This window comes from Pygocentrus nattereri, chromosome 28 (genome assembly GCF_015220715.1).
Source record: "Pygocentrus nattereri isolate fPygNat1 chromosome 28, fPygNat1.pri, whole genome shotgun sequence".
Classification (NCBI taxonomy): domain Eukaryota; kingdom Metazoa; phylum Chordata; class Actinopteri; order Characiformes; family Serrasalmidae; genus Pygocentrus; species Pygocentrus nattereri.
In genome coordinates, this window is record NC_051238.1 from 5,849,122 (window position 1) to 5,861,621 (window position 12,500).

Below are 12,500 nucleotides of genomic sequence, written 5' to 3' on the forward strand. Positions count from 1 at the left end.
GGTGAACTTTCTGCTAAGCCTATCGGTCAGATCCCTAAAAAACCTCAACAAAAAGCTACAACTGATCTGTCATAATATTGAGTGTGTGTACATGCACTTAATAATCTGATAACTGCAGAAAATCAGATTTTGTCAGTAATCAGATCAGCATATTTACATGCACTTCAGTAATCAGATCATTCAAAATTCCAGGTCTACGTGACTCAGACAGTAATCAGCTTTCTGCTTTTTAACCAGCCAATAAACTCACAGAAGATGACATGCTATAAATGTGACGTAACAACTCAAACTTTTTTTAAACATTGTTCCACTTTACGTGAAAATATGAACATACATCATCTAGAAGATGAAGAATGTTTAAATCCCTTATTTCGTCAAGAATGTATTTGCTTTCAATGGCGCTCCAAAAGTGTTTTGCTGCGTCTCGTGGCAACACTGCTCGCTTATTTCAGGTTCCGGTCTGTTTTCGCACATGCGCTGACTGAGAAATAGGAAAGAAATCAGAGTAAGAGTTCACACTGAGAAATCTGAGTACTGAGCTGAAATCCAGCCTCTTTATGGGATTTCTGAATCGTATTTCCTGACCTTACTCTGATCTAAGAAATCAGAATGTGCTGATGTACATGACCATTTGAATAACCAGATATCTGCCGAAATGATTGAGTTCATGTAAACACACTCAGTGTTATATTTCACATAGAAATATTATTGAAATTAATGACACACTCTAAATGTATGTATTTTGACCAAAACAGTGTGTTGTGGGCTGAGCCGAATTGCCAGGGATCTATAAAGTGTGTCCAACCTCGTGACAGCAGTTACAAAAGAATGCATTTGTGGGCGAAGCAAGGACAGGTCAGTTAGCAGGTCCCTCCTGAGATGATGTGGGAGTTAGAGCCCCTGCCAAAGTCACAGCAGAAGAAACAGTAAAATATATGCAGCCGAGTGTACTCCAGGAGCGGAAATGAACATCCCTGCACTACAGGGACATTGTGTGGCTAATGGAGGCATAAAGACTAGTGGATTGTGATGAGGACAGGGGTTCTTAGTAGATTGGTACATGGCAAAGAGTCATAAGTGGACTAGTATGTGGCTGGGAGCTGGGAGTGGATTAGGATGAGGCCTGGAGCTGTTAGCAGATTAGGATGTGGCTGGGAACTGTGAATGGACTGAGACATGACCTGCAACCATGAGTGAATTGGGGCACAGCCAGTAGCGCACTCGATTGGGACACACTCGATTGGGACCCACCTGCACCAAAGGCAAAGAAGAAGCTCTGGGACGGGCTGGCCTGCAGCAGGGTGGAGACACGTTGGGCCATTCGCTCATTCCGCTTATAGATCAACTCCTGCCGGAGATAACTGTCAATCTGCTGTGCCGTGGAACGCTCATGATCCAGCAGGGAACTGTTGATGAAATGAGGGAGCTGGGGTGGGGTAAGAGAATGAGGGAGGAAGGGTGGGAAAAACACAGAAAATGTAAACATGCAGTTCCATTCTACCAAATGTCCATTCAAAAGTTTAGAATAATTTTTCAGTAACATACAAGTGGCTTTGTTACAGATGATAATATGATGCCTGGGCTGTGAATAGATTTCAAAGGAGTCTGTATGAAGATGTAAAAATGAAGTGTCCAAAGCTGTAGTTTATTCCTCAATGCTCTGATCTCTAATGGTTAAATCTAAACGGACAAAAAGTATGATATTTATTTATGTATCATTTATCTTCTAACTTTTTGCTGTAGCCAAATTATTTTAAATGATGACTTAAGCATTGGTAAGCATCTAGTGCAGGGGTCAGCAACATCTGGCTCCAGTGGCTGTTTTGCTGCCCTATTGTGGCTCCACAGCTGAATCAGATCAGTAGGTAATAATAAAATAATCCTCCTTTACAGTAAAATAAAGCTCTGCTGATCCTTCAACACAGTTTAATAATAAATGGTCTTAAATGCTGGAGTTAATGTAGAACTGCTGATTCACCCTTTAACCCTGAAGACCAGCGCAGACTGCTGGTCACCACAGCAACACAGACAACAATCTTGTATAGCTAGTGCACTTATTTGTACTTATAATCACCACAGCTGATTTCCTGATACACTTAATCTGCAACAAGAAACTGTCAAACACTAAAAAGTCACAAAGCTGAAGTCAGTCTCCCAGTCGCCAGCTCGAGTTCTCCCGTTCCACCTTTAATCGTGCTCCAGTTACTTTCTGGCACCTTAGGCATGATTTAAGGTGGAACAGGAAAATTTGAAGAAGCTGGTGAATGAGAAGCGACTTCAGCTTCGTAAAAAGTCAAACGTTGAGAGACATTTTACAATAAACTGTTCTACTTCTGAGGAAAAGTTTCCTGCTAGCTTACAGTATTTGATCAATTCAAATGTAGTACCGACACAAGATATTATTGTACAAAACATGTCAAAACCTACTAATAAGACAAATAATAATAATATCTGTACTTTTGATCTGTAAGATGCAAAAGTCAAAAACTACTGTTCATTTATTCGTCTTAAAAGTAATCCAAACACATTCAGTGGTGCTGAGGCCTGGACTCTGGGGTGGTCAGTCCATCACCCAGCTACTTTGTTTGATGCGTCCATCTCAGTGAGGTTCTTCTTGATCAGCTACACATCCTTTCAGACCCACAGCACTGAGTGGTCTTCTCACAGTGGAAGGATGGACAGAAACACCTGTGGATGCTTGATTTTGATCCAAAATGAATAGCTTGTATTGAATGGATGTTCTGACTGGAAGTGAAGTCATTGAATGTGGTCTCTGCACAGCACTGTATGTCTGATTTTAAGTTAAAAGGACACTTCAAGACCCTCCTGATTCTGTCTAACTGTTTTGAAGGGAGAGGGGGGAGAGAGAGAGGGAGAGAGAGAGAGAGACTTAAAAGGGAAGCAATGTGCATCTCTGGCATATATTAATGTGGTGCTGTGTGTGTTTATCTGAGAGATTCCTGACAGAGCTGTGCATTATCACAGTAAAACTACGCTGGGTGCACTGGAGCCGAGAGCCCTGTGCGTGACAGATGAGCTGCTATAGTCCTGTTAGCATCCAAACATCCTCATCCATTCTCTCTCTCTCTCTCTCTCTCTCTCTCTCTCTCTCTCTCTCTCTCTCTCTCTCTCTCTCTCTCTCTCTCTCTCTCTCTCTCTCTCTCTCTCTCTCTCTCTCTCTCTCTCTCTCTCTCTCTCTCTCTCTCTCTCTCTCCCCTCTTTCTCAGGCCTTGATGCCTGACACACATGGTATAAGAGCATTTCACTGATATTGTGCAGATCCATTTCTTTAATCCAGGACAAACACACACACGCTGAGGTCTTTACTGCGGTTTCCTGTCTTGTCTTAGAATGATGAATTCACTCAATGCAGTCAATGTTATAATTTCCCTAATCTCTGTCTTTAACAATCTCTTAAGTTCACTCTCTCCTCACTCACCTGCCTGGATGCTTTAAGTCCTGTTCCCACTGATTTCCGATGCTGTCTTTAACGTTGAGTCTGAGACTGATGGACTGTGATGCTGTGTATGAGCTTTAATTGGAGCCAGTTCGATTCTCTGCATCGTACGAGTGAATTAAAAGTCAGGCTGACTAATCAGAGCTTCGTTGTCATAGCTGCAGTCCAAACAAGAGCATCACGACGGCGGCAGAACAGCTCATCATGCTTGTGGTGGACCACAGAGGTTATACGAGAGACTATAATAATGCAAAGGTTAAAGGAAATAAACGAAGGGCTGTAGCTGACAGACTAGCATGACAACAAGTGCCTTAGTACAGCACAGCGACTGTTTGTAGCTGTTCATTTGTATGTGTTGGGCCATTCAGGTTTGACTGTGGCCAGCTTTGTTTGTAGAACGGGGTGTACTCAGTGCATGTGTGCCTGCAAGTTCAAAGGGGAGCCCCACTGATTCTACAAAATCAGTCAATCATTCAATGGTTTAGATGTGAACAAAATCATTCAGGGTTGTATGGTGTGAAATGTACCTTTCTAGAGAAACTTAGAGCCAGAACTGTTCACTATTAGAGTGCTAGGAACCAGACGTCGTTATGTCTACACTAAAAGTACCACTGTTTTATCGGCTATCCAAAATGACCAGTGAACCTTTCCTCCCTAAATGCATTTTGTGCTGTTTGGGTTGCCAGTGTTGCATCACACAGTGTCAGCAAAACTCATAGCTTATGTGAGTGACTGCGATAGATCCCAGTTACAACTCACAGGTTAATTTTTCAGAGTGGTGGCACTGTACCAGCATGCGAAAACAAAGTGAGACAATACATTACAGTGCATCTTCCAGTATCTGTTATAAGTACCAGAAAAGAAGTTGTGGCTTCACCAACGAAGACTTTAGACCACTAAAGTTAGACTTTATTGGTCTAAAGTCAAGACCAGTGAAAAAATGCAAAGCGGATTTCTTCAAATGCGGCTGCTGAAGAAAACTGTTGTTGTATTTTCCGCCACAGGAACTGGAATCGGGGTAAGAAATGTTTGTAAGTGAAATAAATGAGTCGTTAGCCACTGTGCATATATCACTATTAGCCATTAGTCTAAACCTGTTGGACTGAACCTGAACTCCATTAGCAATATTCTTCTCTTCAGGCTGACATCCAGAACTTTACCAAGCAATATCAGGTGTCTCATTAGGTGGGGGGGTGGGGGGTGGGGGGTTGGAGTGTTGATTTAGTTCAGTCGGTGTGAGTTTAAAAACCTGATCGCTTGAGGAGCAAAGTTGTTGCAGAGTCTGGCAGTGGTGGCATGGATGCTCCAGTACCTTCTGCCAGACAGAAGCTGTGAGAAAAGTCCATGTGAGGGATGGATGGGGTCGTCCACAATACTGTTGGCTTTCTGCATACAATATGTGGTGTAGATGCCCATGATGGAGGGGAGAGAGACCCCAACGATCTTCTCAGCTGTCCTCACTATACGTTGTAGGGTCTCTTGGCTATGGAGTTGGTGTTGAGGGACCAGGCGAGGTTCTCTGTGATGTGGACACAGAGGAACTTGGTGCTCCTGACAATTTCCCCAGCAGAGCCAGTGATGTTAAGTGGGGACTGGTCATTTCACACACTTCAGAAGTCTACAACCATCTCTAGTTTTGTCTACATTCAGAGACAGGTTGTTGGTTCCGCACCAGTCCGTTAGCTGCTGCACTTCCTCTCTGTACGCTGACTCATCATTCTCGCTGATCAGACCCACCACAGTCGTGTCATCAGCAAACTTGATGATGTGGTTTGAGCTGTACGTTGCAGTACAGTCATGAGTCAGTAGGGTGAACAGCAGTGGACTAAGCCCTGAGGGGAACTCAGTATGGTGGTGCTGGAGATGTTATTGCCTATCCTGACTGACTGAGGTCTGTGTGTGTGTGTGTGTGTGTGTGTGTGTGTGTGTGTGTGTGTGTGTGTGTATCAGTGATGGTAGTGTGAGAGAGTTCAACATTAGAACTCATCCATCCTGCAGCTTATACACAAGTGTTCCTCACACACAACACACTCACACTCAGTACTGGTGTTTCTCTGCATGTGGCGAGTCACACAGGCTCAGTAAATGATACAGAACACCTAACTTCAGCCCTAAAAGCTGTTTCAAAGCAGGGATGTCACCCAGCCCAGGCTTCTGGGGCTACAGCCTCAACTATTTTTTTAACCAGTGCTGAACCTTTTGACGTTAACACATCTGTGGGTTAATCCAGGGGCACATTCACCCACTCCTCCAGCTACAGACTATAACATTACGAGAGAGAGTGAGTGCAGAAGAGTGTGTGCAGGAGTAAGTGAGATGAAGAATGAAAAAGAAGGAATGAGCACATGAAATTCCCATAAAAAATGGATTAGGTAAAAATATCACATAAAAGAAACTGTGGCCCGCACACGGCCTAAACCCGATATGTTGATGGACCTTGTCATACTCGGGTTAGGTAGACCTCTAAAATGTTCAAGACACTCATAAATTTACCCAGATGAAATAGTTTGTTTAGGCTTGATCTTTCATACTTAAAATGTTGTTTCTAGTTTGTTTTCAAGACAAATCATACTAAATAACTAGCATTTAAAAGTAAAATACAAGAATAATGGTCACACTTCATTTGGTCACCTACAAATGATCTACAGATATTCAAGTTATTTTTCACTAGACATTCTAGTGATGCTCAGTTGGTTATCAACAACATTATGGTTGGGGTTAAGTTTAGGAGTAGGTGCAGGTTTTGTCTTGAGGTTAGGATTGGGATTAGGATAAGGGACAGTTTCTCTGTCTGATGTTCATTGTTTCCATTGTGTTTCTGTTTTCATTTCTCCTTTTAAACAGAGCTGTTCATTTCGTGCCTACACCCTGCCTCAGTGCCTCTATCTGAGACACCGGTGTGGCTTTGTACCTGTGAGGTGTCGTGGTTGAAGATGATGGAGCTCAGGTCTCCACAGTTGTAGTGAGTGATCAGGTCCTCAGTGCTGAATGAACTCTGGCCCTGCATGCTGCCCTCTCGCACTCCTTCATGCTGCCGTAGCGTCTGATTCAGAGCAAAGAGCACCTAGAGAGAGAGAGAGAGAGAGAGAGAGAGAGAGAGAGTTAAGAAACTTCTTAAGTTAAGAAACAGACACTGAAGGTTTTTTATAAAGATATTTCTTTACACCCTTTGTCCTTTGTGGACTATTCTACCAAATAAGAACTGTGGTCCCGAGCAATATATTGGCATTGGCATTGGCCCTGTAATCAGGAGGGTGCAAGTTTTGTCCCCTGTGATGCTACAGTCATCCATGGCCAGGAGTCCAAGAGAGCACAACTGACCTCACTCTCACTGGTTAGGCACTCAGCACAGTGCCAGCCAACTCAGGCATCTATTAGTAACATATATGAATTGGCAGTTGGCGCTTTGCCCCGAGTGCGTTCTGCTGTCCAATGACGTTGCATTAGGAGCAGTTCGAAAAGATGTGGTGGAGCTTCACAGGTCTTGGGGGAAGCCTGTGCTAGCCTTCACCCTCCTAGCGCTGGTGGTGTCGTGTGATTGGGGCAGTCCTAACTCGTGGGTGGAATTGGACATGACTAAATTAGGAAAAAATAATCTAAAAGTGTCACTAAGAAAACAGAAAATTATTTTAATAAAATAAACCTAATTACGATATGGTGTCATTCATGGGCCGACAACTGCAAAAACCATGCTGGGCGAGTGACTAGAGGGAAGGCATCCTTGATTTTGATTGGTCAATTGTGACGTATGGCACATTTTGTTGACATTTTTTCAACTTAAAGCTGCACTGTGTAAGTTTTGGTGATTTGGAGACCTCTCTGGTGGAAAAGTGTAATTGCATGCAACATGGGTTGTGCTTTAAACCCCTTCCTCAAGCTGGTGAGTCTGATGACTGCAGACACATTAAAAGAATATTCAAATAAAACTCGATGAAGGATGTGTCTTCTGAGTCGTCTACTATTGTCATCATATCTTTATCAGTATAATGTTGGTTTCGCATTTTAGACCTAAACATTGAGCTCGTCTTCTTTCTGAGCCTGTGTGTGATCTTAATGCATAGAGACATCTGATGTGGGCTGAAAAACTGACCCCAATGCCTCTGACTAATAATTTTTCATATCTTGGCCCAGTAATGCTGGACCCACCTGATGCGCGCAGTCATATTTGTGTATATTATTTTACAACAGCACGGAACAAAAACAGAGTTTTGATTCAGAACTGTCCAATTTTCCACTTCATAAACCTCTTTTTTTACTGTTTCTGTGGTTATAAAAAAATTGTAGAAAGGAAAGAACGAGATGGAGAAACAGGGCGAGAGGTCTCTCTCTTCAGTCCCAACCGTCAGAAATTTACAGCTCCCATTAAAATAAAAAGTAAACCCTCTTTAGAGAGAATTTACGGCGTCTAGCAGCTAACCCTAACAACCTGGTCACTCTGCAGCTGCTAGGGTTAGCAGAGTCCGCCGACCCACCCAATTTATCGCTTCGGCGCATGTGATTGGCTGACCATGCCAGCCACAGCTGTCAGTCATTGTTAAGCATTTTGAAATGAGAGCTGGTTGGAAGCGGTGTTGGGGCCGCCGTGGTGGATTCAATTTCACACCGTCGTCCGTTCTGTCAGCTCAATCGGTCAAGCCCTATCATGTGTGGTCAGTTGATTTGTGTACTTGATTATGTCTCTGTATTCTGGCTGAGGTCTTGGTCCAAGCCTGCCCTCTCACAGTAATTGCCTGCATGATTTACAGAGAGGGGGTGTGAGGGGAACGACCCAGCAGTCCAGGAGAACGGTGAAACTAGCAAACTGATTTCATTTGTGTGAATGTTCAAAGCCTCCAGCATCGGCCTTTGGCCCCAGAGTGGCCCCAGTTATCCACTGATTTTGCTGGGTCGCAACAAGTTCAAGTGGCTTTGTTGTCATTTCAGCTACATACAAGTACACAGTGAAATGACACAACATTCCTTCAGGACCAAAACAATCCAATATACACAGTGCAGACAATACAGTGAAATAAATATGAAAGACTAACTACAAAACAGGACACAAGCAGTACGCGATACTGAGAGTATTTGGAGTTGTGCAAAGGGGGATGACACATTGGCAGATTAGCAGATAGCCTAGCAGTCACTGAGGTAGCAGCCAGAACAGTAATGCAATCCAGTATTAGGTTGATACAGTATTTCTAGCAGCCGATACTGTTAAATAAGTAAAATGTGCAAAAATGCAAGAAATCGGATATATAAGTTATATCAAGTGAAGTATTTGAGTGAAATGTAGTAATTATATTTTTTAGGAATTGTTACATTTACTCAAGTACACATACTTAGTAAAGTATGGATGGATTTGTACTCTTGTATTTTCAAATCATAATCCTTTTACTCAAGTATATCAGTGAATAAAGTAATCTACTTCTTACTCAGTTCCATTTTTGCCATTCATTTTTATTTTGTTCAGATTGGGTTAATATTTGTGGTCAAATTGTAAAGCTCCAGGTGTCCGACAACAGCCAAAACCATACTGGATGAGTGACTAGAAAGACGGCATATCCTTGATACTGATTGGTCAGCTGAGATGTATGACGCACTTTTGTTGACGTTTTTTCATTTTAAAGCTACACTGTGTAAGTTTTGTTGATTTGGAGACCTCTCTGGTGGAAACGTGTGATTACACACAATGTGCAGAAGAACACTTTATTACACGGGTTGCGCTTTGGTTTAATGCAATCCAGTATTAGGTTGATACAGTATTTCTAGCAGTCAAACTGTTAAATAAGTAAAATGTGCAAAAATGCAAGAAGTCGGATATATAAGTTATATCAAGTGAAGTATTTGAGTGAAATGTAGTAATTATATTTTTTAAGAATTGTTACATTTACTCAAGTACACATACTTAGTGAAATATAAATGGATTTGTACTCTTCTGAGTATATTCAAATCATAATACTTTTACTTTTACTGAAATATATTAGTGAATAAAGTAATCTACTTTTTATCTGTTCCATTTTTGCCATTCATTTTTATTTACTAATTACTTTTGTGTGTCATTTCATTCTGTTTTGTTGGTGACAATATCTGTGCTGCTTTGTGATTGGTCACATCTCTCACTTTAAAACTCTATTATTTTAATTTAGGCCAAAAGAAATGACAAAGAGGAGAATAAAATCAGTCTTCACTTCTTTGCTGATAGATGCTGGAAGTTCCACTAAAGTTCTCTAAGTTATTCAGTATATAAGTGAAAAATGGGTTCTAAAAATGGGTTCTTTAGTAAAGAAAATGGTTCTATATGGAACCATGAGCACTCAAATAACCTTTTCCATGATAAGTGTTCATTGCATTGTGAATAGATTCTTCAGATTGATGTGAATGTGGTGTGGATGGTTCTAAATAGAACCTTTTGCAAAAGGGTTCCATATGGCACCAAAAAGGGTTCTTCTATTGGAACAAGCATGACACAAGAACACTTTCGGTGCTATTAAGTATTATTAGTCCCACAACGGGGAAATTTCACCTCTGCATTTAACCCATCCATGAAGTGAAACACCACATACACTCTAGTGAGCACACACACACTAGGGGGCAGTGAGCACACTTGCCCTGAGCGGTGGGCGGCCCAATCCGCAGCACCCAGGGAGCAGTTGGGGGTTAGGTGTCTTGCTCAAGGACACCTCAGTCATGGACTGTCGGCTCTGGGGATCAAACCAGCGACCTTCCGGTCATGAGGCTGGTTCCTTAACCTCCAGCCCACGACTGCCCCGTATACAGAACCATTTCACCATGCAAACAACAATTTATGCATGAAATGGTTGTATATAGGTTCATTTCTATATATGGTTTTAATTCCCTTTACTTAAGAACCCATGAAGAATCATCTGAGTGTGGGCTGGTAATATCACCTATGATAAAAGCCCTTTGACCACCAGACGAGGACTAGATTGAGGTTGAGAACCTCTACTAATAGAGGACTTCATGTGTATGTATGTCCTAAACCATTTGACCCTCACCAGCTGAGGACACCGACCTCCAATCTGACTTCACTATCAGGCACGGCTTACAGAGAATTACTACTTTTGGCTTTCGTAGGAGAACAAAGGATTTGTTGCGGGAATGTGTTTGTGTGTGCATGTTAGGAATGGGGTTGGGGGGCAATTATTTATTTTATTAGATGTATTTGAGGGAATCAATTTCTAGCCCACTGCTCTGCAGAGCTCTGTCCCACAGCCCAACCGGTAATCCCCAAATGGGTCTCGTTCAAACCTGCTGGAGAATGAGAGAACTTCTCCCTCCTGTTCTCTCTTCAAGTTTCTCTCCCACCCTCAACATGCCCCCTAACCCCCTCCCCCACATCCTGGCTCTGCTGCCATTCCTCCATTAGGTGCTTATTTCAGTCTTGTGTGCTGTTTTATTGTTCTCATTCTTCTTCTAGCCGTGTGATGTTGGGCTGTTGGCTGCATCAGTGCAGATGTGCGTTTGCTCAGAATGGAGGGCTTATCCCAGGTGGCATCCTGCCATGCCAAGCCCCCCCCCCCCACCACGCAGAGAATTTCTTAACCCTTTCAGCAAGTCACTCAAGGCTTGATTGGTAGATATGGCCGCTGTCCAAAAAAAACATGTATCTCCAAAATAGTAACTTTAGAGGAGAGGGCAAAAACACTATTCAATTTTAATGTAAGTCAATGGAAAGAGATTTTTTTCTAAGCATTATTGGTCAATTCATCGTGACATTTTCACACAATTTAAAGAATGGCTATTGTGCTCAAATGACACAGAAAAGTGGAAATCACAAAAAATGGAGATACATGTTTTTCTTTGGACAACAACGCTATGTAACACATTTATACACAGAGGCAGAAATGAGACCAAGGCGTCATTAACAGTCGGGTTTATGTATTAAATACAATGAATCTCAAATAGTTTCTTACTCAACCTGCAGTGCTGATAGAGAACGTCAGCGGAACTTCCAGCATCTGAGTTACTCAGTATATAAGTGCATTAAGATTTTTGACTTTTGCACACAGCTGCTTTTGTAGTGATCCAGTCGTGGGCTGGAGGTCAGGGAACTGGCCCTGTGACCGGAAGGTTGCCGGTTCAATCCCCAGAGCTGACAGCACATGAATGAGGTGTCCTTGAGCAAGACGCCTAACCCCCAACTGCTCCCCGGGAGCTGTGGATAGGGCTGCCCACCGCTCCGGGCAAGTGTGCTCACCGCCCCCTAGTGTGTGTATTCACTAGTGTGTATGTGGTGTTTCACTTCACGGATGGGTTAAATGCAGAGGTGGAATTTCCCTGTTTGTGGGATTAAAAAAGTATCACTTAACTTATTGGGTTTCTTTGGTAACACTGAACTGTAGGGTACTGTTCATAAGGCTACATGACACCTACATAAGCTGACTTACGAGGCTGATTAATGGTTAGCATTTTGTTACAGGAGGTTGCAAACTTTCAAGGTCTAATTGGCTTGAGATTGCTAAAAACAAACCAAACTTTTTGGCGTGAGATGAATTTATTTCTTCACATGCTAGCCTGAAATGGGAGTGCAAAAGTCTGTGAGACAGGGATAACACAAATAAGGATACAGCCTACATCTTTCATAAATAATAGATTTTTGTTGTTGCTGCGTGAGACTATCCTGGATTGTTTTATTTTTTCAGCTCTCTCCAACGAGTAAAAGCCAGTCAGAAATTTGGGTCCAATCCCATTTCACCCCTTGCCCCTACCACTAAGCCCCGTGGTTAGGGTGTCCCGATTTTTGTTGAGATAGAGGGGTAAGGTGAAATGTTAGGGCTAAATGGCCCTCCAAACGAAGGTTTTTCAGAGGCTTCAAACAGAGGGTTATGAGAAAAAAGAAAAACACGGCAAGATGGAGAAAAGAGACCAAAGAAACCCACAAATGTGAGACTTTTCTCTGTTACAAAAACTCTAAAGCCACTGTATTATCTTGGTTTAATGTCGTTTCAGTGTATTATGGCCCTTTTTTTCCCATAACAACAATAAAAAAAAATTGATAATAGTATGTTAAGGTCTCGGGAGCTAGCTGGCTAAATTTCCC

At 42.3% G+C, this 12,500-nt stretch overlaps 1 protein-coding gene across 2 annotated transcripts in view; it reads right to left on the minus strand.

Annotated features, from left to right (window-relative positions):
* Positions 1-12,500, minus strand: part of trabd2b (TraB domain containing 2B) — a 134,776-nt gene that overhangs the window by 35,954 nt on the left and 86,322 nt on the right. For both annotated transcript variants that reach the window (XM_017722332.2, XM_017722331.2), the window contains exons 3-4: positions 6,369-6,521; positions 1,252-1,426 (exon numbers count right to left, since the gene is read on the minus strand). In XM_017722332.2, coding sequence (XP_017577821.1) covers positions 1,252-1,426; positions 6,369-6,521 — 328 coding nt within the window. The remainder of the gene's footprint in view (positions 1-1,251; positions 1,427-6,368; positions 6,522-12,500) is intronic.